Source organism: Talpa occidentalis, unplaced genomic scaffold (assembly GCF_014898055.3).
Source record: "Talpa occidentalis isolate TD23 unplaced genomic scaffold, MPIMG_talOcc4v2.1 talOcc4.7, whole genome shotgun sequence".
Taxonomy (NCBI): Eukaryota; Metazoa; Chordata; class Mammalia; order Eulipotyphla; family Talpidae; genus Talpa; species Talpa occidentalis.
This window is the reverse complement of record NW_023605083.1, coordinates 99,169,985-99,196,963: the sequence shown is the minus strand read 5'-3', so window position 1 is coordinate 99,196,963 and position 26,979 is coordinate 99,169,985. Positions and strand designations below refer to the sequence as shown.

At 40.6% G+C, this 26,979-nt stretch overlaps 1 protein-coding gene across 1 annotated transcript in view; it reads left to right on the top strand.

The window, feature by feature from the left end:
• The window catches only part of LOC119231519 (multidrug and toxin extrusion protein 2-like), a 30,294-nt gene extending 6,930 nt beyond the window's left edge, over positions 1 to 23,364 (top strand). The window contains 14 exon segments of the mRNA XM_037493244.1: positions 216 to 364; positions 1,147 to 1,189; positions 1,740 to 1,784; positions 3,794 to 3,891; positions 5,445 to 5,542; positions 7,451 to 7,564; positions 8,771 to 8,838; positions 13,535 to 13,643; positions 14,193 to 14,268; positions 18,096 to 18,181; positions 19,199 to 19,315; positions 21,363 to 21,457; positions 22,783 to 22,837; positions 23,135 to 23,364. Coding sequence (XP_037349141.1) covers positions 216 to 364; positions 1,147 to 1,189; positions 1,740 to 1,784; positions 3,794 to 3,891; positions 5,445 to 5,542; positions 7,451 to 7,564; positions 8,771 to 8,838; positions 13,535 to 13,643; positions 14,193 to 14,268; positions 18,096 to 18,181; positions 19,199 to 19,315; positions 21,363 to 21,457; positions 22,783 to 22,837; positions 23,135 to 23,364 — 1,383 coding nt within the window.
• Positions 23,365 to 26,979: the final 3,615 nt, after the last annotated feature.

Sequence of the window (26,979 nt, the reverse complement as noted above, 5' to 3'; positions counted from 1 at the left end):
AACTGATCATTCTTGGGCATGTTTAAAATGTCACCAGGGCTAACTAGCTCCCCGGCTGCCCTTGGCTTAGCTGCTGCATTGGGAAGCCATGGTAGAATACATGGTACACTTTCCCCTTGTGGGAGCCTCTGGTAGTGAGGTGGTCCAGGCCTTGGCCACCTTTTGCTGTGTGAGTTCATACTGATACTCTCTATTATTGTGTTTGTTTCTTCAAGTCCTTTGGAGGCAAGAACCTAAAACGGGTGGGGATCATACTTCAAAGAGGAATCCTCATCTTGATGTGGTGCTGCTTTCCTTGCTGGGCCATCTTCATCAATACTGAGTACATCCTGCTGTTCTTAAAGCAAGACCCTGAAGTCTCCAGGTCAGTATCATCTCTAATGTCAGAACTCCAGGTTAAGAGCAAGTGGCTGTCTGGTCATCTTACCTATGTTGACAGTTTCAGTCATTTACCTGGACTCGAGCCTTATTATGGAAACTAGAAGCTGTGACTGTGGACAGAGAGTCCTGGGGCTGGCACAGGACTATCTGATGTAGTGACAGAACACCCTTCCAGAGGGAACAGACATAGCATGAGAACATAATAGCCCTGACCCCGTCTGCCTATCACGGAGTTCCTCTGCTTGGGTATTTTGCAAATGCAGAGAATATTTTTCCCCTGAGAAAAGTAGAACAGCAACACAGCTGCCTTCACTTTTGTTTTCAGAGTTGGATTTTCTAAACCTGCAATCCCAGCATGCCATCTGGTATTGTCATTCGGGTATATGGAGTGTAAGGAGGCTCCTCTCCTTTCTAGAAGACTGTTGGGCTTGCTTTACTATAAAGAACAGCTAGAGTGCTGGCTCAAAAGGTTTCTGAATTCTGCCCAACATCTAGTTCATTTTGCTGTGTTCATTCTACCTTTTGTGCTAAGAACGAGCTGAAAATTTGAAGTTGTCAGGTTTCTGCTTGGAAAGCCGACATTTAGCAGGCTTAATGGAATGTTGGTTTGAGTTGTAGAAAAACCAACACTTAAAACTGTGGTTAATTTCTCCTATATAAATTATCCTTAGTTTTAATTTTTTTGAAAATGCCTTATGAATTTGATAGAAGATAGTCTGACCCAGTTCTTTTCATCTTAACTGAATGCTGTCTTGTTTATTTCAGGATAGCCCAAATTTATGTGATGATTTTTATTCCTGCTCTTCCGGTAAGTTCAAGGATATTCTTGGGTACATGAAGCAGCTTACGAATATTGTCAAGTGCATGTATCCCCCACCCCCGACTTATTTTATTGTACACAACATTGTTATGCATGCAGAAATTCGACATGTTTTTCATGTTACCCCTCCCTGAGCTTTGAGGTCCACTAGTTTAAGGTAAATACAAACACAGAAAAGGGGAAGCATTTCCCTCCTTATTCTTTGGTTACCTTTGCCTGCTCACTAATCAGAACATTCCTGGGCTCCTCTGGTATGTTGAGAAGTCCGGCTAGCAGGCACCCTCGGAGCCACCCAGGTGTCAAGGCAGTGGGCAGCGTCTCCCTCAGCCTGTTTGATTGCCCTTGTTCAATCTTCCCAGAGTCCACTTTGAAAACCTCCATTTACATAGCACCCTAGTCTTTGTTTTGTGTGGTTGTGGCTCTCTGAATTTGAAGTCACGTATCAAGAGGAATATTACAAATCAGACTGAAGCAAACTTTTGGAAATTATACCTTTATATTAAATGACAGGTGTTTGTTTTTCTGCTTTATCTTATAGGCAGCATTGCTGTTCCAGCTCCAGACAAGATATTTACAAAATCAGGTACAGATTCTTTTTAATAATAATTTTTAATAATAGTAATTCTTCATAATCCTAAAAATTTACACTTTTCTTAGGGAATTTTCTGTAAAAGTAATTCACAATTTCTTTTCCCTTGCAACATTACCCAAGAGCTCTTTGGAAGACACAGAATCTTATAGATGAATTCTGTCTAGCACAGGGGAGATGCCAGTTTCAATCTGTCGGGTTCCTCTGGGCCACCTCTATTTCTCTCTGAAGCCCCCACACCCCAGCCCTCACCTCTTCTGTTGGCTTCTGGTCTCTGTCCTGACTGGGTGCCTCTATTTTAGTGGAAGAGGATTCAGAGTTCCTATGGCCACGTTCCCAAGAGGGCTAAGGGCATATGTGTGGGCAGTGGTGCGAGCTGAGGTCTGCCACACTGTCTTTCTCTACCATGTAACTGAGCAGCCTGCTTACCTTCGCCTTGCCTTTGTCCATGGCAGCCATTCTATTTCGGTAGTAGACAATTCTGCTTAAATGCAGGGGGAAATGTAGAAGTCTTGCTTAGCAAAGGAATGTTTATCAGTGTACTAGTGTAGAGTAAGCAATAGATGCAAAAGGAGTGGCCCATAAAATAAAAAGGTGAACATTTATTGTACACTTGCTAGGAAGCAGATTCACTGGGTGTTTTGTGTGTTGTGCGTGTTTGTGTGCATGCATGTGTATGTGTTTAATTATGTTTACTGAGATAATTATGTTTATTGAGTTATGACATTATATATGTTTTAGGTATATTAGTCCATACCCTGCAAATGAATCTCATGCCAACACCATGCCGAGTGTTTTATATAAGATAACTGTAGTGAACCCTCACCACGGCCTTATGGAGAAGTTAAATAACTTGGCCCAAGTGGCTCCCAAATGATCTTTTCTTTACACCAATGGAGGAGACATAGCTAATATTTCAATTCCTGGCTGTTGCAGTCTTGTGAAACTTGTTATTTAAATTGTTGTTTACTTAACTCTACTCTTCAGTTGACCACCTGTTTAGGAACAACTGGGTGTTTTACTTTACTGTCACTTGTAACACTTCTAATACTGCGCGGGGGTAAGGGGAGAAGGAGGTTTCTCTCACACCAAGCAATTCATTGATAATAACTGGGTGTCCTAAATTTAACTCACTTCTGGAATTGCCTAGAGATGGTCTCAGATCCCTCCAGTTAAGGGCTCAGTCCTATAAGACTAACCCTACACCCTGTTTCATATTTGCCAATTGCAAGTCTAGGTTGTCACTTGTGCTTCTGACTGATCATCTATAAATCAGAAGTTCCCACCCACTCCCTCCTCAGGATCAATAATTTTTTAGAATAGCTCACAGAACTCAGGAAAACTGTTTACTATTTACTAAGTTATGATGAATATTTATTACTAGCTTATTAGGATAGGATAAAGGATACAGATGGATATCCAGATGGATGAGACACATAGGGTAGGTATGTGGGAAGGGCTTCCACGCCCTTTCTGGGGAGTATTCTCCCAGCACCTCCATGTTCATCAACCTGGAAGCTCTCCAGTCCTGTGCTTTTGGGATATATCTGGAGGCTTCCTTACATAAGCATTATGGGTCATTAACTCCATTTTCAGCCCCACTCCTCTCCACAATGGGGGCTGGGGCTGAAAGCCCCCAGCTTCTAAGCATCCTTTGGTCTTGCCGGTACCCAGCCTCATCTAGGAGCCACCCAGAGTAGCCTTTTTAGGACAAAACACACTGTTATCATCCAAAAAATTCCAAGGGATTTAAGAGCTCTGTGTCAGGGATAAGATTAAAAAAATCAAATTTTACAACATAAGATGCCCCTGGTGCTCTTATCACTTCAGAAATTACAAGGGGTTTAGGAGCTGTATGCCAGGAACTGGGGGCAGAGACCTATGGATAATAGTGTGTAGATAAATATATATACACACACAGATTTATCTTCTGTAATTTCACACCACCTACCTGATTAGCTCTTGAGAATGCAAATGTTTTCTTATTTGCTTGGGGGTTTTAGGGTATCATCCTGCCTCAAGTTATTACAGGAATCGCAGCAAATGTCATCAACGTGGGCATGAATGTCCTCCTGCTGTATGTGCTGGACCTCGGAGTGGTGTAAGTAGCAGCCCATTCATTCAGCAGGTCCCGTGCCTGCTGCTGGCCCCATGCTGGGGAGTGAAGCAGTCTCATAGGGAATACCAGGAGGTGTGCTCCAAATGACAGGGTAAGAGCTGGTGACTTGGACAATTGGAGAACATACCAGCCAGGGCTGTTGGAAGGAGTCGTCGCAGGGGTTAGACTGGGGATACTGAGAGAGTGTCTTGGAGGAAGCCATGTTGAGTGGAGCTAGCCGCGAGAAAGGCGTTGCTGCAGTCTATAAGATGGCAGTTGCCTGTGGGGATTCTCCCATTGTCTGAATTGTATGAATGGAGCCAGAGTCCATATTTATGAAACTTGACAAGACGAGGCTCACACACAGGAAGCACTGTCAGTTTGGATGTCTCTCAGTTGGTGCCATACTGTTGGGCCATCCCTCAGTGCGCTGACCCAGAGCTAGCCTCCTTCCATTTGGTAGACAGATCCTGCCAGCCCCATAGACCGGGCCCAGTGCTTAGGTGCTTCAGGAGCATGTGTTTCTTTATAAACGAAAACTGGTTTAGTGAGTCATGACCAGTACTTTAAAAAGTTGAAATATATGATGAATGAAATGGAATAGAATTAAACATGTAAGATGCTATGGGAGTAACTCTGAGACTTGTTCTGTGGAGGGTGTGTGTGTAGTGTACATAGTAGTAACTTGGGTACTGGATAGTGATGGAAATTTATTTCTTACTGTTGTTTGCAATAAAATATATCCAAAAACCATTAAATAAAAGTTGCTGGAGGGTTGGAACATAAGAGTATTTAATTAAAACATTCATAATCTGTTTCTTATGCCAGAAAACTGAAAGAGGCTTTGGTCAAGGGTGAAATGAGAGTCAGCAGCAAGTTTGAGAGCTGGTGACAAGGACCCACGAATACCTCAGTGGGCACCGGGCTTTCCTGGGCAGGGCCACCTCACAGACTATCTCTCTGAAGTTTCCTGAACAGATGCACAAAGGACAGTTTAGAGATAGGTGGGCAAGAGGAGGAAAAAATACAGGGCTGGTCAAAAGGAGTGAAATGAGAAAATAACAGAGGGGTTCCTGGCCCTGTGACAGAATGGGGCATCATGTCGTTTGTATGGTAAATGTCATCTAACCTCAAAGATGCTTTGAGGTTATTTTCTAACAGAAAACAAATTTATTATCATCCTGGGAAATAAAACTACTGTGACCTAGACCAATATTTTGAACACAGTAACTGATAGACCCATTTTTCAAATCCTGTTTAAAAATTTACTTGAGGGCTTATTCAAGGCTGTTAGGACAAGGAATAGCAATAATCTTTATGTTTGTTTTTCCATTGATGAACAGTAAGTAACATTTCAAAAGTCAACCTCAGTGGAAAGAAAACAAGTCTATTCCAAATATATCAGGTAATTAAAACAGTAAAAGAAGACAATCTAAGAGTTCCAGGCCCATCTAATAACTACAGTTCTTACACAGGAGCAAAAACTTGTCAGAGGTTGTCTGTTTAATGGTATTTGCAAGGAACACACTCACAGGTAATGACTTTTTCTCCTTCAGAGGATCTGCTTGGGCAAATATGACTTCCTAGTACTTCTTGTGTGTGCTGCTTTTCCTGTATATTTGGTGGAAAAAAATGTACATCAACACCTGAGGAGGTACGAGGACATCAATATCATGTTTTGTTATTCAGAAAGATGTAATTCTGGTTTGGGGATTTTTTTTTCCCCAGAGAGATTTTTATTTTTTTATTTTATATATTTTTTACATTATTTTTCCATTCATAGGTATTTACCCAGAGTTTTTTATTTTTATCTCTTGGGAAATTTAAAATTATAGAAAATACTTTAGTTACTGAAAATATAAAAGTCAATATGGGATTTTTTTTTTAAAGATTTATTTATTTATTTATTTATTTATTTATTTATTTCTTCTCCCTCCTGCTTGTTGTCTTTTTTTTTTTATGAAGTCAATGTTTTTTTTTCTTTTTCTTTTTCTTTTTTTCTTTTTTTAATAATAAATTTTATTTTTATATTCCCCATACAATTGCAACCCCCTTATTTTGACCCCAATCCCTCCTTCCCCTCCTGCCCCCTACCCCCGATAGAGTGTCTCTGGTTCATATTTTTTTGTTGATTTTGATTTTCACTTTCTTATAGTTATTCATTTTCCTGGTCTCTTATTTATTTATTTATTTTTGATCAAGATTATTTTATTTTATTTTATTTTTTATTTCATTAGTTACTAGCCATGTTTGGTTCATTTGTTTTTATTTATTTATTTTTTTAAATAATAACTTTTATTTTTATATTCCCCATACAATTTCAACCCCTCCATTCTGACCCCAATCCCTCCCCTCCCTGCCCCCATCCCACAAAAAGTGTCCTGGTCCCTTATTTAAAAAAGATAAACACATGCAATTTGCAGCAACATGGATGGCGCTGGAAGGGATCATGCTCAGTGAAATAAGCCAGAAAGAAAAAGAAAAATACCGGATGGTCTCACTCATAGCAGGAATCTAGAAAATTTAAGATTTATTTATTTATACATACAAGAGCTGGGGCATGGGCCAGAGATGTGGGGGGGTGAGAGGATTCACCAAAGAGAGTGGGGAACAGAACAGGCAGACCGACTGAAACACACTGCTGAGGGAACAGCTGGTGAAACAGGAGAGGTCTGCTTTGCCATGTGGGTTTCTCTCTGACTGGCTGGGGATCAAACTCATGCCACAGAGACTGCGGATTGCTTTATAGTGCGGTGCTTAACCCCTTGCGCCACCAGGGAGGCCATAATTTTTAAATTTTATGCAAAGTATCTACTTTAATTTTTCTTGCCCATGAGCACAATGTATTTTTGGATTTACTGCTATTGCCATATGTCTGTCCAGTGTTCTGCTTTTAATTACAATGTTCATCTATGTAAAAGTATATAAAAATATATATTTTGTATATTGCATTTTGAAAGGACAGGTTTATTAGGAAAAGGAGAAAAAGGAGGCACCTCCATAGTCCTAGGTGGGCAGGAGGGCTGCGTCTTGCCAGGGCAGAAATGGTACTGATTGTCTTGTGTTTTTTTTTTTTTTTTTTTTAATGGGACCCTTGCCGGCGGCCGGGGATCAAACTGGCGCTACAGAGGCTACGGGCAGCCTCGCAACCCAGCACTCAACCGCTGCACCTCCAGGGGAGGCCCGGTACTGATTGTCTATGATACTTTACTTCTCTAGTTCCCCGGTGATGGTTTCCTTTTTCTTATGGCCCGGTACTGATTGTCTATGATACTTTACTTCTCTAGTTCCCTGGTGATGGTTTCCTTTTTCTTATGGCCCCTACAAAAGTTTCCCTGTCATTTATAACGGCAGTGAAATGTGTGGGTGATAGGGCATATATTTGGTTTCACTAAGTATTGCAAGATCCATTCTCAAACTGGTCATGTTTGGCATCTTTATTTGTTTTCTAGAATAGTGTTTACTCCCAGTTTCTGGCCATTTGGTAGAGGAGGGCATCTGAAATAGAATTGCTGGTATCAAAGAAAGTTGAAAGGTAAATGTTTGTTTCCCTGTTCTCCAGGTTGGAGCAGGGACTGTTTGCAGGAGTGGGGCTCCTTCATCCAGCTGGCTGTTCCCAGTATGTTCATGCTGTGCATTGAGTGGTGGACCTTCGAGATCGGAACCTTACTTGCAGGTTGGTCAACAGTTCAGTAGAAACATGACTGGCCGTGTCTCCAGAGCTTGGCAAGAAACCTACGTTTTCCTTCTCCTGCCTCCATTTTATCAGGCTCTCATAGAAGGTTTCAATATAGATTTAAATTCTCATCCAACTATAAGCACATTCAGGTTGGCGGGGCTTCTGCTCTTTCTCATTGCCTTCCATTTTGTAAACTCACAAAGGAAGGCCACTGTTAGGTTTGCCAAGGTCATGGAGTGGGAGAACAAAAGCCCAAATCCAGGTCTTATGACTCCTTCACATCTTCTGCTTCAGCCAGTTTTTGCCAGGCATGATGCCAAGTTTTCAAGACATTCACAAACATAGAGTGACTGATCTGACTCCATTGTAGGCATAATTTATGTTTCTATCAAAATTACAATAATGTGGGTCATAGGTATTCACCTTTGCCATCTTATTGCTAGTAAGGCAACAGAGATGAAATAATGATATTTGATGTTAAGGTTTCTATGGGCACTTGAATGTGCCACTGGTCCCGGAAGCTCTGTATTGGGTTCCACTGCCATCTGTCCTTCCCCTTCCACACCCTGAGGTGTGTCTCCCTGAGGAATGGCCTGCAACTCGAGCAGCCTCACCGTTTTCTACTTTAAACCTGCTTTTTCCCCCCTGGGGGTAGGGGAGTGGGGGGAGAAGTTGGGAAGCTAGGATTGTGCAGTATGAAACTGCATAACATCTTAGCAGCTTCCTTGAAATGGACATCTGGGAGTCTCCTCAGCAAAGATGATGAATTCCTGCACCAGGTTATGCAGCTGCAGCAATCTTGACTGACCTTAAATTAAGATAGGTTCTGGGCCTCCCCGGTGGCGCAGTGGTTGAGCGCTGGGTTGCGAAGCTGCCGGCGACCTCTGCGGCGCCGGTTCGATCCCCGGCTGCTCCCCGGCCACCTGAGGAGGGTCCCACATGGCGCGCAGACCTCTCCTGCCGCCCTCTGCTCCCCTCAGCAGTGTGCTTCGGTCCTTCTGCCTGCTCTGCTCCCTGCTCTGGCTCTGGTGAATTCTCTCACCCTCCCGCGCTTCTGACTGTACCCAGTGCATGTATAAACAAAACAAACAAACAAATAAATAAATAAAACATGCCTCTATTAAAAAAAAAAATTAAGATAGGTTCTTATGTTTGCTCTAACCCACCTTTGAAATGTGTTTTTTGTGTGTGCCAACATTTCAGGACTGGTTAATGTGACAGAGCTTGGAGCCCAGGCTGTCATCTATGCATTCTCCTCTGCTGCCTACATGGTAAGAGCCTCCGGCTGAGACTCAGGACCATCCTGCATGAACTCCACTGGGCGCCTGTCATTGCATCCACTCAGCCACCTTGTTGATGCCCATCATTCTGTGCACAGGGAGAAGGGAGGCAAAGGGCGAGGGGGAACGCACAGAGCCATAAAGGGAAGGGGGCTGGATTTCACAGCCGGTTACACTAGATTTGAGTCCTGGCCTTGCTGCTCCCCAACTGTGTGACCATGGGCTCGTTACCTAACCTTTCTGAACTTCAGTTCCTTATACACAAAATAGGAAAAAAAAATCCAATTTGCAGTTGAAGATTTAATAATAAAAAACCTATCAAACACTTAGTACAATGCCTGGCATGTTAATTCAACAAAAATGGAGTTGGCACTAGACTACCATGAAGAGAATGATAGAGCTAGTCCTTGTCTTATTGTAGCTTGTCTGGTGGGGAGACCAACCAGTAAAATGTTGATAAGAGCATTACATATATGTGCGTGCATGCTCAAGTGTACTGTGAAAGAACTCAAAATAAGTCTGAGATGCATCACACAGATGCCTGTTTATATGGGCAGTCAGGAATGCTTTGACTTGCTAAATAAGCTGAGACTTGGAAGGTGAGGTGTGCCCAGCCCGAAAGTAGCCTGAGCAAAGGCCCCAGGAGGGAAAAGAGCACTTGGCTGTGAAACAGGGACCTGGTAGAGGGGGTATGAGGAAAAGAGTGGGGTGTGTGGCTGGCTGCCCTGTGGAAACTAGCTTAGAGGAGAGCAGGTGTGGGAGTGGGGAGGGCTGGAAGGAAGCTGTTGGTGGAGGAGGAGAAAAGCAGATGAATCTGTAATATGCAGAAGTAGAGCTGTCAAGCTGTGAGCAGGGTTTGGATATGGACAGCAAGGCAGTGAGTGGTAAGAATCACAAATGACTCCAGAGCTTCTGGCTTGTGGGAGTAATGCCTTTTACCTTTTGATACCTTTTGAATATTCCAACCCCTATCAATATTCCCTTTGTTTTGTTTGTTTCTTATTTTTAAAAATATCAACAGACGTCAGCTGGGTGGTGGGAATATGGGCTTTTGTTTCCATGTATCTGTTTTTAATCTTAAAATTAAAAAAAAAACAACTTTTTTAGTGGAATTGACCTGGTCACCTAGGAATAAAAAGGAAGAGTGTTTAGTGCCTAGCAAATCCCCCAGAATAGAGTCAGGAAAAGAAGGAAAGCCTAGCCAAGAGACAGGACCAGCCACTATGGGATGGAGAAAGACAAGACATGGGGGATGCAGCTGTGAAGAAGGACTGGCAGGGGGGAATGAGGGACAGTGGCGGGCTGCTGAGAGAGAGCTACGACATGGCTGGAAAGTGTCCTTTGGATTTGGATGATGAGAGACCTTGTGGCGTGACTGGGTGAGAGCTGGATCTGATTCATTATCTTTGAAGGTAGGCAAGGGAACAGAGACTGCTGAAATGGGCTGTCATTTCCACAGAATTTTCAGAATTTGCAAAAGTGTATTTATCAGAAAAGGTGTACCAATGAGATGCAATCTGGCATCCATAATATCTGATGTTTTTCAGATAGCAATGCATATGTATTTTTCATCACCTTTTATTTGAGTGACCTTATGTTAAAAAAAATCAATAATTTAGAAATTCTGAGTCTCCAAAGGAGGTTTTCAAATGCGCTTATAAAAAGTGTTGCAGTGAAGTTTGCAGAAACATCTTCCACGTTCACATCCTATTGTAATTTCCAGACCATTTTTTCTTCTAGCTGCTTTCCTTTGACGGCAAGAAGGGCCCAGACAAGATGGATATTTTATTTGACTCCTTTGATGTTCCAAAGTTTCTGTAGTTCTTTCTTTTTCTCCAACCCGTTCATTATAAATTTAGCTTGGTGTTTCTGTTTGATCTCTTTATTGCATCAATAGTTTTATTGCATAACTCTTGCTGGTATTTGGCAGGTTCATGTCTATGTTGTTCAAAAGCAAATGCATTATCTACTGTAAGGGCTTTACCATTCTTTCCAGAATGCTTTCATCCACCTGACTTTGTTAGAGTTGCACTTCTTTTTAAAAGCTTTGGTGACACTTAGATTGATAGAAAGAATCTGAACAGCTTGCAGTCACTGTAGACAAACAATATAGGCCCCGAACACAAATAGCACTTTTCCATGCGCATGTTGAATGTGGTTACCCTTTGGTCAAATGCCAACCTGAAAGGAAGTGACATAACCCTGTGGCTCTTAGGAATTAAGCTGCATTTTCTTTAGTCCATTTCTTCTACATTCTTAGACTCCTTTAAAAAAACTTTGAAGTAGTCTGTCAGAGAACTGTTTCCTCATTATCTGGGAGGTAAACCATGAGCCATGCATATTTGAAAGAGCCTTTATGTTCCTATATACATTTAATAACTTAGCTGCACCTAGACATTCAGGTTCAAAGCCATTTTGCCTCAGAATTGTTAAGGCATTGCTTTATGTTCGTCTGGCATTTAGAGCAAGCAATTTAAGTCTGATTTTAACCTGGCTCTTTTTCCCTTCTAGCAACATGATTTTCCTTTTAAAGTTTTAGCACTTTTTTCTTTGTCCATCTAGTTCTGAGATTTCACGGGGCAGATCTCTCCACGGGCACTATTTTACATGAACTGCTATTAGCAGTTGATAGACCCTTTCTGTGTGAAGACTTGTTTTTCTCAACTCTAAAAATTTTGAAAAATATTATCTCTTCTCCCTTTTCTGTACATTTTTTTCTGTGCTCTTTTAATTTCCTATTAGGTAGAGGTTGATCACCTTGATTCATTTTCTTGCTTTTAATCTTTTTTTTTTTAACATTAAAAAAAACTTTCTTGTCTTGGTGAGTACACTTTTTTCAATTTCATTTTTAACTTCTGAGAACTTTTTTTTTTCTCCTATAGCCCCTTCTTCATGGAAAACTGTTCTTGTTTTACACTGCATTGTCTTTGAAATGGTTCTGAGGGTCCTCAGTTGACTCTTCAAACATTCTTTTCTATTCCTTGAATCCTCTCTTTGTTTCCTCTTAGGTCAGTTGGTCTTTTATCTTACTTTTTTGTGAGGTGATGCTCTCGGTTTTCCTCAAAAATCTGGTGATCCTTATTAGTCCTTTTGTATGTGTGAATGAATACTCTGATTTACGAAAGAAATGGCTCACATGGTTTTCCTGTCCTGTGTTTTGGGATTTTCCTCCACAGACCTTTCCCCTGAATGAGAAGGTTCAGTAGGGAGCCGAAAACAAAGGTGATTTCTGTCAAGTAGCATCTTTATTTCCGAGTTTTGGGGCAAGGACATAAAACAGACCATGTGACCGCCTCACCCACCACCCTCCTCTGCCTTTCGTGTTCTATTCATCCCCCAAAACAAACCAAAAAGGGCTTGTTGTGGGAGTACTCACCCACCCGAGGAGCTCTCCACTTGGCTCTTCCATTTTGACCCAGTCTTTCTGTGTTCAGTGAGTCTTGGGGTGATATGGAGGGGCGGGGGGTCCAACTGTGCTATTTACTGTCTTCCAGTGACTCTCCCAGACTCATGCTCACTGCTCCCCCATGCTCCACTTGAAGCTGAATGCCTCCTGGGGCTGCGGCGGGAGGGACTCACAGCATCTGGCCTTCTCCTGTTTATGCCCTGGGTTCTACCCCAGAATCACGGCACCTACTTTCCCTCTTTCCAGAAGTATTGCTACATCTGCTCTCTCATTCTCAGTGTTAATGAATTTCTTTTTTGGTTAAGTCTCTTTATTAATAGTATTTTAGGGGGCAAGGGAGTTGAACATGGAAGCCACTAATTCGTCTCGAACTAGATGTTAGTTCTGTATACTTTGGGCACACAGGCTTCATAAATTTTCAGATAGCCAAGTACACTGTTGTTTCAAGTTTTTAATCTTAACAATTTAATATACATTTATATTTATATATACTCAGGCTAGTTCTCAAAACAGTGAAAAGTTAGAGGGCTCTTGGGAAGATGCTTCTTTTCTAGTAGGAATGAGAAGGTAAAGCTGGTGCATAAATTGTTAAAAGCAGACGTGATAGGTAACGTCAGTTTTCTATATAATCCATGTTACTCAAACAGCACTTGAGGGCAGCACTGCATTACAGAATAATAAGGGGTCAAAAGGACCCTGGAGATCAATAGTAAGCAGGGATGTTTATTGCTTCAGATTTCCATAATCTACCATTAAAATAAAGTTTTGGCATTGGAAGATATTTCAATGTACTGGGTGATTACACATGTGAAACCGTGGGCACATAATATGTAGTGATGGAGTCAGATTTCATCAGCATTTTTTGAGTTCCTTCTTTGTGCCAGACTTTGTTCTAAGTGTTTTTTCTCATTCATTTAATTTTTACAAACTATATATTTATATCTTTAATGCTTTTAGAATATGGCTGGGTTAAGTCTTGAGAGTATGCGTTTGGACAATAAAGGCGATACCTTTATTGCCCTCAAATCCAGCGTTATTAAGAGGTTCTGTTCTGATACATTGGATACAGGAGGCAGCAGGCAGCCATTATACATCTTTAACAATCAAGAAATTGAGTGTCAGCAAAACTGAAATATGCTTATGGTCACACAGCTGGGGTGTAATAGACTAGTTCTAGAACCTGGGTTTCTGACTCTCCCTGTGGTTTTCCTTGAAGTGCGCTAACATTCTAATGTTCAGGCCCTCTTACTTCTTTTTTGTCTTGTGATCACTCACTCTCAGGTGCCTCTTGGCCTTGGTGTGGCAGCCAGTGTCCGAGTGGGCAACGCTCTGGGGGCAGGGAATGCCCAGCAGGCATGGCACTCCTGCATCACTGTCCTCCTGTGTGCCAGTGAGTATGGCAGCTCTCTCCAGTGTCCACGTGGAGTTTCATCTGATAAGTTAAAATACACCTATCAGGACTTCTCTAGGAATTGACTTACATGTATATGTAAGTCAGGTACACAGAAATACTTCATGTTCCCAATTTACTCAGTTAAATAAAGCTTTAATTGTGATTTTCTATTACTGGCTATCAATGAAATAATTTTACACTTGACATCATTTTAAAGGCAACTGTTTTCATATGCAGGCTTATTTTCTGACCAAAATCAGTGTGACTAGCCCTCCATGTTCCTGAACCAGTCCTGCCTCTGGCAGTTTCAGTGTTCTCATTGTGCTGACATCTTAATGAGCATCTTTTCTAGAAGCCTCCCTTAAAGACTTACAGGCTTAAGAAAAGGGAGTCAGAATCATTTGACCTTAGTTGCTCTTTTCATAAGAAACAGTATTTAAATCATTGCATTTCTTAAGTTATCAACACAGACAACTTAATGAGAAGTTAGTACCAGGATTTATCACATGGGGAATTCTCATTCCTTGTTAATTCTGTGTTTTCCAGGTGTTTGTGGACTTACAGTTGGTGTTTCGCTTGCAGCTTTGAAGGATGTGGTTGCTTATGCATTTACAAGTGACAAGTATGTACCATCTTCCAAAAAAGTGTTTTATATCTTATGCTTTCTTTATTCACTATACTTTTCTGATTCTGAAAGGTAAGTAGCATTTTGATTCACTGGAAATCTGTAGGCAGCCAGGAGTGAGAACCACAGTACTAAATTTGAATGAAGCCATGAAAATGATCCCACTTCTCCAATACTGGGTTGATTAATTTATCAAACAGAGTGAGGTTTTTCTTGTTTATAATACTGGTTCTACACAAAAATGGAACATGAAGATCCTCATTCTCAGAAAGGCACCTTCCAGTCCAGAACATGCTAAGAGCATGCACACCTGAATTGAACAGACAGTGTTTGCATAAATCACTGACCTAACCTTAGGTTGAATTTTATTGCATTTTGGTAATTATGTGTTTGCATAATTATTTAGGTGCAATAAAGTATCCTTTGAATAAACTAAATTCTCTTTATAAAAAAGCTTCAATAATTTGCACCTGTTGCCTCAAATTTTCTTATGAAGTTCAGTTTTATTCCTTTCAAGTGTGCTCTCCTAGTTTTTCCTGACCTCATTGGTTTTAGACTAATGCTTAAACATACTGTAAAATTTTAGGATTATGGAGTATTACGTATTGGATTTACCCACCTGCCTTAAGCAACTTACAAAACTGGACAAAATATCTAAGTGTGTGTGTATAAATAATTTTCAAAAACTAGGAACAGACAGCAAGAATAATAATCCCTAAAGAGTGAAATAAATGAAGAGAGCACTGTGGTGGCCTCAGGTTACTGGGACGGGGTATCTAGACCACGCCCAGAAGAGGACCCTGGCAAATCACCTCTCTCTTTGGAGTGAGGAAGTGACGTTGGGAGCTCAGGGAGGCCATGTGGGATGTTCAACACTTGATTGAAAAGAATAGGCAGAACATTCCTGGAGCTCAGGAGGGCTAAGAAGAGTTTGTGTTCCTACCAGCCAGAATAAACAAAACTTGTAATGAATGGGACAATTGATGGAGTTCTCAGAAGGATTTTGCCTCAATAGAGAAGGAAAATTAGCCTTAGAATAAATGCTGCTCTGGTCCCACTCAACAGAGTTTAAAAATAAACCTCAAACTATTTCCTGGAAACTTAACTGCATCACTGAGCTTAACTGCATCTCAGCATAGGAATATTTAGAATAATACAGTAATATGCAATATCTAACAATTGCAAATTGTTGCAACAAATGCCAACAACATTGTAAAATTCACAGTGTCTGCATCCAGTTAAAATTAGCAGATGTACAAAGAAGCAAGAAACCAAAATAATGAGAAACATCAATTGACTGAAACTGACCTAAAAATGAAGCACGAAGAATTTGTACATAGGAATGTTGAAATTGGTTTAACTATGTTCATATGGTTTCAATAAGGTGAGACATCAAAGAATTAAAACTGAACTTCTTGGGCTGAAAAAAAATGCCTGAGATGAGAATATATTAGATGATATTAACAGCAGATTAAATACTGTAGAAGAAAATTTGTAAACTTGAAGATAGAGCAATAGTACATGTCCTAAATGAAATGCAGAGAGAAAAAAGACTGGGACAATATGAATGGCATATCAGCCAAGCCATAATTGGCATAAGAAGCATGTACAGCAGGTCCTTGAATAACATCATTTGGTTCAATATTGTTTCATTATAAAATTGGTGAGAAAAAAATTGATTCCCAGCAGGGGCCAATTTGTGTAGAGTTTGCATGGATTTTCTGCAGGTGCTCCATTTTACTTCCACATCCCAAAGATGTGCTCATGAGTTTTACTAGCATTCAGTTGTCCTTGTATGAGTGAGTGTGGATATGGGTGTGAGTATGCCCTGTAATGGAAGGGTTTTCTCTCCAAATTTCCCGCATTATACTCTGAGCTGCCAGGATAAGCTCTGGCTACCTGTTACCCTGAAGTGGAATAAACTGGTTGGAAAATGAGTTAATGAATGAATACAAATTATTGTTTAATGGTAGAAATGCATTGGATCTTAATTTAGAAGCTTTATAATGTTTTTGTGACCACAATAACTTAGCTCTTGTTTATATCAATTAAACTAAGGTAAAATTGGTTTTATTACATGTCTTTTCACTTTAAGTTAAGGGACCTATCAATGATGATGAGGACTTAACTATAATTAGAGTTATCAAAGCATAGAGAGAATTGGAAACAGGAAAAAATACTTGAAGAAATAATGAAAATTATTTCTGCTTGGCACTTTGTAGACTTTCAACCTGAAGCACTGGAGAAGCATAGGGACTTGTGTGTAGTCTCTCAGCTAGTTTGATAGTACTGGACTCTTATATTGGTATCCTTTCTCTCCTTTACTTCATTTGGCCTCCTTTTTAATGTCCAGGGAGAACAAAATTCACATCATGCTTAATGATCCACAAGTAAAATTCTCATAACCACAAGGGTCTTTGGCAGCTCTTGGGGAGTGCAGCACTATCTCATGTGATTTCCATTAAGTGGACTTGGTCCAGGCTCCTTGCCTGTGTTTTAAAGCATTAACTCCCTGAGTGCCAGTAAAGGAGGAGGCAGGCCTGTCAAAGCCACAATGTCTGTGACATCTTTGATGTGACTACATACGTCAAAGGTAACCTGAAAACTCATGCTTCATAGAGATTGAGGTTTAGACTTGTTTCCTAGACCTATAACTACCCAGCTCCAAGGAAGCAAGGAGCATCATGGAGTTTAAAAGTGGTGCACTAATTGTCATACCTAGCACAGATAAGGGCAGGACTCTCTGTCCTCAGGTTTGCAGGTTCATCATTTTCCTGCTTTGTGGCCTCCTTTGACTCATCATTTTCCAACAGCTGGATGAAAGGATCAGGAATGGATGTGTCATTGTCCTCATTTACTGAAAACTGACTGTAAGCTCTTTGTCTCTTTCCCAGGAGAGCAGCAACCTATTCAGAGACAGGTTAGGTCAAGTATTTCAACCCTAGTGGTCCACTTGGATTGGACTGCCACTTACGGCTTTCTTGATCCTTTCTCTCAAGAATAACTGTGTTGAATATGCCCATACCTCACTCAGTTACCACACATCCCTAGTCTTCCTCTAAACTCCAGAGTCAGGGCCTCCCTGGTGGCGCAAGGGGTTAAGATGACACCTATGAAGCTGTCTGCAACCACTGCAGCACAAGTTCGATCCCCGGCCAGGGAGATACCCACATGGTGCAGCAGACCTCTTCTCTCTCACCCGCTGCTCCCCTCAGCAGTGTATTTCAGTCATTCTGCCTGTTCTGTTCCCCACTTTGTCTCTGGTGAATCCTCTCCCCCCTCTCCCCCACAACTCTAGCCTGTACCCCAGTTCTTTATAAATAAATACATTAAAAAAAACCAACAACTCCAGAGTCATTATTTTCAATGCTATTGAGACTAAACACATAATACATAAGGTGAGATTAAGAGACAATAGAAGACACCATGATGATCACACCTGTTTCTAGCTGACTAAGACAGCTTCCGTGGGTGAGAGGGAGGCTGGAACCATCTACCTTGTCAAGTTGACCCACTGAAGGCAGTTCTTTCGTGAGCTCAGGATTGGATGCAGAGATTCTTTGGATTTGTACATTATTAAATATGTATCTGAGTGGTAAAAAATGAAAAGGATTAACCTGTATAGTAGCAGCCTAGCACATCTCCCTAATGTAAATTCTAACTAATTCAATTTAAAAGGGTGAGGTTTCATTTTGTTAAATAGAAGTGTAGCGTTTTGACAGCATTAACTGCTCCATTTGCCAAGTTTGTCAGATCACTAGTTAATTAGTAGTCCACTTAAATGTTCTGTTTGGCTCACTCACTGCTTTCTTTTCTTCCAACAGAGATATTATTTCCCTTGTGAGCCAAGTGATGCCAATTTTTGCTCCATTTCATCTGTTTGATTCACTTGCAATGAGTATTTGGAGTGGTTTTGTTCTGTCTAATATACATAGAAATATTTGTTTTGTGTTTCTATCTTTTGAATTAAATGTCTGTGATTTTATTTTTGAAAAGAGAGAACCCTTGCTTCAGGCAGGCTTAGTCTCTTGTGAGAATGATGGGTTAAGTGTGTAACATCCTGAGGTGGAAGGATCTGAGGTATCCATCTTCCTCTATTTATCTGGTACTTGAATGCTGTGTGCTATCCTAGCCAAGTGGTGAGTGGTCCAAGGCAGGCTGTGCTACCTCTGAGCTAGTCATGACCCCTAAGAAAACTTCAGAGCGATTGAGGTTTAGATTTGTTTCCTAGACCTATCACTACACAGCTCCAGGGAAGCAAGGAGCATCATTGAGTTTAAAAGTGGTGCACTGTGCTACCTCTGAGCTAGTCATGACCCCTAAGAAAGCTCTTCTCTAGGGCGATTTTCTGTAAATTTACAGGTGTTTGAAGACCTTGGAATCATCCTTAGAGGCATATTCTCAGTTTCAGCAATTAGATTTCTAGGTGCATTTGCCCTCTTGTTCTTTTCCTGAGGCATTACTTCTACTTTGTCAGTGTCACTCAGATGATATGGCTCCCATATTTGAATACTGACTGTGGTAAGAATAAAGTGGAAGAGAGCAAGATGATGGTCACCACTCTGGCAGTGGAAGTTTTCGCAATCCATGATTGCATTATTTTTCAGCCATGATGCTAGACTAGTTTCTGCTGAGATTTCCACACTTGAAACCTCTACATTTTTTTAAACATACATTTTTGCAAAATATTTTTTGAGATTTAAACAATGCTTACCTGGTAGGTTTCTGATGAAAGCTGCAATTGCTTGTTGTTGGTAACATACCTTTAGAAGCATAATGTTTTCTTTGATCTTTTGTATAATGTGCAATGCTTGTTTTGAGATAGAACTATTTGACCATATCCAAACTTGTATCCTAAACCTTGATATCATGGCAGCTAAATGACTGCATGTTGGTTTTGGTTTTCTTTAGTGCACCAGTAGTGGAGTCCTGCGAGGTACAGGAAAACAAAAGATGGGTGCCATCTTGAATACCATTGGCTATTATGTATTTGGTTTTCCCATTGGAGTATCTCTGATGTTTGCAGCTAATCTTGGGGTAATAGGTATGTACTTGATTTCTCAGTAACTGAACCCTCACTTGCCATAATTAAGATAAATGGCTTGAGCTAAAAAGCAATAACTGGAAAGTGATCCTATATAATTATTTTTTCCTCAAATAGCTATTTAATAACTCTTTTGTGAAAAAAACAACAAAACACATATACACTTGGAAATGCAGTCTTAAAAATACATGATCTCTTTCCTCAGGATGAGACCAAGATTAAGTAATTAACATAGTTATTCCATTTGGGTTAAATACTGCAGTTAAATTCTGTTAAATAAAGGTTACCATGAGCAGTTATAATAGTTTTGAGGGAACCCTCTGGCTGCCAGATCAGCTCTGTAAGGTAGTTACACTTTCATTAGCTCAAATCTGAAACAAAAGCCCTCCAACTATTCTTTTAAAATTTTGTCTTGACTATTTGGAGGCCCCTTGCATTTTCCCATGAATCCGAAGATCAGCTTTTCCATTTCCACAAAAGGCCTTTGGGCTTGCAGAGGATTGCATTGAATCTGTATATTACTTTGGGGAGAATATTGCAATTTTCCCAATATTAAGTCTTCCCTCCATGGGTACAAGATCTCTTTCCATCATTTAGGTGTTTCATTTCTTATAGCAATGTTTTCAAGTTTTCCGAATAGTGCAAGTTCTTTTTGATACTATTCATAGAATTATTTTCCTGATTTCCTTTTCAGATTATCCATTGCTGGTATATTAAAACATAACTGGTTTCTGTGTGATGATCTTGTGAGTTTACTGAATCAATTCATTAATCCTCATAGTTTCTTTGTGGATTCTTTGGGGATTTTCTATATGCAGGATCATGTCATATGTGAACAGAAATAGTTTTACTCCTTCCTTTCCAATTTTTATGCCTTTCATTTCTTTTCCTTGCCTTATTGTTTGGCGATATCTTCTACAGTAGAGTTTTAACATTTTTTTCTATATTCTCCTCTAGTACTTTTATTTATTTTTTAAACATTTTTCAATTTATTTTATTTTATTTTTTTGATTTATTTACTTATACATACAAACACTGGGTACAGTCAGAAGCGTGGGAGGGTGAGAGAATTCACCAGAGCCAGAGCGGGGAGCAGAGCAGGCAGAAGGACCGAAGTACACTGCTGAGGGGAGCAGCGGGCGGCAGGAGAGGTCTGCGCGCCATGTGGGGCCCTCCTCCGGTGGCCGGGGAGCAGCCGGGGATCGAACCGGCCTGCGCTGCAGAGGCTGCGGGCAGCTTCGCAACCCAGCGCTCAACCGCTGCGCCACGGGGGAGGCCCTAGTACTTTTATTTTTAATTAAAAATAAAATTTACAGGATGTTAAGTAATATTCATAAAGACCATTTGTCAGAAACATACTAAGCCCTTTATGCTCCTTATATCATTTAAATAAAAATAAACAAACAAGAGCCTTGTCTTTTGTGACTTCACACTCCGTGCTCTTAGTTTTTATTCCTCTCTTATTCATTGGGATTTTTTCACTCTATCCTTCTGGAATGTAGGTCTTCACCAAGGGCCTGAGGATGACCTTTGGCTTTTCTTCTTCTGCATTCTCCTCTTTATAAGCCATTTTGGGTGTCTCCCTGGTGGCGCAAAGGGTTAAGACACAACCTATGAAGCTGTCTGCAGCCTCTGCAGCACAAGTTCGATCCCCAACCAGCCAGGGAGCAACCCCCATGGTGCAGCAGACCTCTCCTGACTCGCCTGCTTTTCCCCTCAGCAGTGTATTTCAGTCAATCTGCCTGTTCTGCTCCCCAATCTGTCTCTGGTGAATCCTCTCACCTCCCCCACATCTGGCCTGTACCCCAGCTCTTATATGCATAAATAAAAAGCCATTTTGGGGGTGTTTTCATGTCCATTATCAATTGATTACCTTGAAAGCTCAATGGTAAGCTTGAGTCTAATACCCTGGTATATAGTGAACTACAATTTTAGAGAAGTTAATTTAATTGAAGTTTACTCTGAGGAGACAGTACTTAGGGAAGAATTTTAATGATGGGAACAGAATTTAAGAAAGCTGAACTGTGACACTCACTTGACATTCTAGGTCTCTGGTCTGGAATGGTGCTTTATGTATTCTTTCAATCCCTTTTCTACTTGGTGTTCATCTTGAAGATAAACTGGAATGGAGTTGCAAAGCAGGTAACAATGTGTCCTTTTAGAAATGTTGCCCTGCTTGGTACCAGGGCAAGGTTAGAGATCTCTTAGGCTCCAAATAAGAAGACTGCCATTGTAGATGACTTTGCATCTATTGATAATATGGGAGTTAGGAGGGCAGCAAAATAGTATTTCAGCATAGTATCCACTCAACATAGGGCTAATTTAGTATCTGCTAACCAAGGACTTACCTCTACAGTAACATACTAATTTAGAAAATATTTTACTATGTTGGTGTAATAGTCTTAGAAAAATAATTTACTTCCTCCTTATCAAGAGACTTTTAGGCCTCTTTTAAAAATATTTTTTTTTTGGCCATTGGTTTCCTAAGAAGCACCATGCTGAGTATCTGTGATCGGTGGGGAGTGCTTGAGGGCAGAGCCATAACCATAACCAGCGGGTGGAGGACCAGGATGCTGACTCAGTGGGCCGCTACATATTGAACTCTGAGCCCTTTTATTGTGTTTAGTCTTAAGACAAGACCAAGGGAAGCTGGCTCCAGGGAGGAATTACTGATAAGGAGTGTGGATGAGTTTAGATACGTAAGTGGTCACCTAGGTTTTGACCATCCTCTAGGTTTCAGATCCCTTTTGATTTTCCTAACTGTGATGTCCTATGTCTTTCCTAGATTCAAGTTGATTTGTTAAGGGACCAGAGTGTATAGGACATTAAATGAAACCATGAACTACAATTAGATGATAACACCATTTCTCTCTAGACATTATTCCTTCTTTTCTTTTTTTTTTTTTTTAAAAAGATTTATTTATTTATACAAGCACTGGGTACAGTCAGAAGCGCGGGAGGGTGAGAGAATTCAACAGAGCCAGAGAAGGGAACAGAACAGGCCAACTGACAAGATACACTGCTGAGGGGAGCAGTGGGCGTGGCAGGAGAGGTCTGCACTCCATGTGGGACCCTCGCCGGCTGCCAGGGATCCAACCGGCGCTACAGAGGCTGAGGGCAGCTTCACAGCCCAGCGTTCAACCGCTGCGCCATCAGGGGAAGCCCGACATTGTTCCTTCTAACAGTGATTTGGAACACTTGAGGGCACAAGTGCAAAAAACCGTGTAAAATTTGCAGATAAAGCAAAAAGTAACTTTTAATATTGGTTATTGTGAGCTGGGCACTAGGGACAAGAATAATGGTTTTCAAGTGTTCGTTTGATTGGCACTGGCACCTTCAGGTTCAAAAAGACTGTGAGGTGATGGAACAGTTTAGCAGGAATTTCAGAAGTAGTTTACATGAAGTTTTCACAAGAGTACTAGCCTAACCTTACTTACATTCTGTGCTTATGTGACACTTGTTTTTAGGCACAGGTTCGAGCTGGGCTAAAGGGAATGCAAGAGACCACACCTATCCCAACAGGTACAGGAGCACATCCATTCTCTAGTATTCTCTACACCTGCCTTATAAGACTGACACTTAGTGTAGCCACAGTTGCTTAGTTCACGAGGTCCTTCTCCCTTTCTCAGAAAAAGTTGTCTCTGACTATAATGGGAAAGTCAGCTCTGTGTTAGCCTGTGATGTGTTTTCAGTGTATTTTCTCACACGCAAACCAATGCTTGATGGTCATTGTTTACAATGTGTTCTCATGTAGCCTTCAGTAATGTTTCTTACAAAACCCAGCACATAAGTAAATTCACCACTACACTCCACAAACAGATCTCCCTATTCTGGAAAAAGAAGTAATCAATGGAGTGATTTTACCTGATATCATCAGACCAGAAAATCAGACTGTTCAACTGCCGCTGATGGAAGAAAACAGCCAGCATGTATTGTCCACCATTGGAGGTGTTTTGACAGTGAGCCAGCTGATTTTCTATCGTGGAATAGCATTAGTTGTTGCTGTTGCTGTTCTTTTAGCAGGAGTTTTAATATGAGTTTTCATATGACCATGGCTAAAATGAAAGAGTTGTCACCAGCCCACAAACTAGAAATATAACCCATGCATATGTGAAAGATGAGAAGTGACCTTGTCCTTTGGACAGTGGTTTCGTTCTCGACGGCGGATGGAAAAGATATGAGTGATGTTTTCTTAGCTTAGTGATGTTTCTTCTGGGAATATGCATTATCCTATTGGACATGAAGAAAGGAGCTATAATTTCAAGTGGACCTTGCTCCCAAATATTAACTCTTATCATGGTTTTTAAATCTGAAAATGTGGTTTCCCCTGCTGTCAGTGTTCTTTACTTTTCCTTATCTTGAATACCTCTCTTCTTCCAGGAAAGCAGTTCAATGTCTTATAAGATTAATTGCTGATCTAGTTTTATTTGTATTTATCTGCTACTGTATTTCATCTTGTCAGTGAATGTATATTATATGTCTGTTAAGTCCTATCTCAGGTATTGCCATATAAGTTTTTTAAAATAAACGCTTCAACATTTAAAATGTGTGCTGACAATATTTGGGGCCATAAAATCAGTCTAATTGATAACTTTTAGTTTTTTGCCTTTTGACAAATTTTTGTGGTAACCTCCATAAAGTTAAATAAATCTAAGTTCTCTTGTGCTGCTCAGCTCCCAGAATGTTGGCAGTTGTGGTTTTACTCTCATACAGGAAATTTTTAGAGCCTCTCTTATAAGCTCTAAAATATAAAATTTGGGCTTCCCCTGGTGGCGCAACGGTTGAGCGCCAGGCTGTGAAGCTGCCCGGCATCCTCTGCAGCGCTGGTTCAATCCCCGGCTGCCGGCGAGGATCCCACATGGCGCACAGACCTCTTCTGCCATGCCCACTGCTCCCCTCAGCAGTGTATTTCATCAGTCTGCCTGTTCTGTTCCCTGCTCTGGCTCTGGTGAATTCTCCCGCGCTTCTGACTATACCCAGTGCTTGTATAAATAAATAAATAAATCTTAATATTTATATTATATAATAATATATTATATATATATTATTTGCCAGCACAACACCCACAGCCATATGACCAGTGTTCCCATTAGATTTTCATCTCCCTTTGAAATATGAACAAGCAACCTAGGATTATCTAACACTTGTGAAAATCCAATTATACAAGAAAGCAACTGGAAGGTAACGAGATTGTATAGGGAAACATATATTCAAAGGGAAAATATCAAATCTTGCAACCATGAAACAGAATAGCATGCTATAGAAAAATATTCCAAAAATTTTTTTGAGATACACAACTTAAAATTAACTGTCCCAAGTATGCCATTCAGGGGCATTTAGTGTGTTTAAAATGTTGTGCAACCATCATTTTTATCTTTGCCGAAACTTGTGATTTCATGGAGTTTAAAATTATTATTATTATTGTCATTGTTACTATTATACCATCTTAGTGGGTGTGAAGTTTCTCCCATTGTGATTTTAATTTGCACTTTTACTGCACATTACTAATGATGTCAAACGCCTTTTCATAAGTTAGTTGGCCATCTGTGTATCTTTTTATTTTATTTTTTTTAAAAGATTTATTTATTTATGTATTTATTTATTTATTTATACAAGCACTGGGTACAGTCAGAAGCGCGGGAGGGTGAGAGAATTCACCAGAGTCAGAGCAGGGAGCAGAACAGGCAGAAGGACTGAAGTACACTGCTGAGGGGAGCAGCGGGCGGCAGGAGAGGTCTGCGCGCCATGTGGGACCCTCCTCCGGTGGCCGGGGAACAGCCGGGGATCGAACCGGCGCTGCAGAGGCTGCGGGCAGCTTCGCAACCCAGCGCTCAACCGCTGCGCCAACGGGGAGGCCCTGTGTATCTTTTTAGAGAAATAGCTAAGTTCTTTGCCCATTTTTAAATTGAGTTGTTTGTCCCTTGTTGAGTTTTTTAATATATATTTTGGAATACTAGACTCTGCCATATCCGATGTATGATTTACAAATATTTTCTTCCATTTTGTAAGTAAGCTTTTCAGTTTCTTGATAATGTTGCCTCAAAGTTTCTAAGTCTGATGAAGTCCTGTTTATTTTCCTTTTGTAGCTTCCACTTTCATTGTCATATCTAAGAATACATTGTCAAACTGCCAGAAAATAATTTTAAGTACTGTTGGAATCTGAAATTATTATAGAAGAAATTAAAAATGAGTAGAAGACTGTGTTTCCATTCTGATATGTAAGGAGCTTAGAAGTCAACTCCCTTTCCTCAAAACAAGAGTGCTAGGATTTATTTCTATTTATTTCTGATGCCACCATGTGGACATTTTCCAAACCAATAACCCATTATCCAAGTCTCCCAGCACCAGTTGGGGGTCCATTGAGTTCATTCAGTTACAGCATTACCCAGAATTAGTCTGATCCCACAGTTGAAGGGTATAGCCCCGCAAGACTGCCCCACATCTCAGACACCAGTTATAAGTCCAGGCTGTCCATACTTCTAGCAGGCTCCCTTTTCAGATTTGATAATTTGCTAGAATGGCTCACAGAACTCAGAATAATGCTTTGCATGCTATTACTGATTTATTATAAAGAATACATTCAAGGAAAGCCAAATGGAAAAGCTACACAAACCAAGGTAAAAGGTATTATCAATATTCAGAGCTTCTGGCCTCTCTCTCTGGGCACCCCACCCTCTCAGCACCTCAATGTGTTCAACCCAGAAGTTCTACAAACCCTGTTATTTGAAAGCTTCATGAAGGTTCCATTCCATATGTATAATTGATTAAATATTAATCATTGATGACTTAAGCTCATCGCTAATCCCTCTCACTTCCCCGAAGGTTCTAATTATGGCTTTTTTTTTTCCCCTGGTGACCAACCCCTATCTTGTAGCTAACTAATCTAGAACCCACGAAAGTCACTTTATAGCTTAAGGCTGAAAAAGGCTTATCAAAGGTAACAGAAGACATTCCTCTCAAGTCAGGAAAATCCAAGGGATTTTAAAGCTTCATATCAGGAACTATGAATATAGACATCATAATAAGAAAAACTGAACAAACTGAATTTCAATCACAATTATTAGATCCATCAGAAAATTGAGGCCATAGAGATAACTGCTGCCCCCAAAATTGGAGAGACAGGTAGCTAGATACATCCTACCAGAGTAGGGGCAACTGGAGCCAGTGCCAGCATAGGAAAACATGTACTGTAATTGACAAATTGCTGGACACTAAACATGGATAAACTTCTCAAGGGGTCCTGTCTTAGGTGGGATCCATAATTTGATGAGTTTTGTCTTCAGGCCCCCTACCAGGTGCTGAGAGTATAGATTGAAGAAAAGTCCCTTCAAGCTTCCACAAGGCATAGGGGAAATTGAACCATTTAAAAATATGCCTAGAGCATTCTGAGCTTTTTAACAAAAGCCTACCCTCAAGGAAAATTCTTTTCCCTAGAATGCAACCTATGTAGGGTTTTATCAGCCCCTAACCAGGTGGAAGAGAAATACCAGCCTGCAATGCCAATAGATTTCCACAAGGAGGAAGCAAAATACCCAACTCCACCCTCTTATCCTTCCTCTCTCAGCCTAGGGGAAGAGGTGAAACTGAGAAGCATTCAGTAACAAGGACTTAGACTTTTATTTAAAAGACTGTGATCTAATCATTAGACCAGAGACCACATCCAC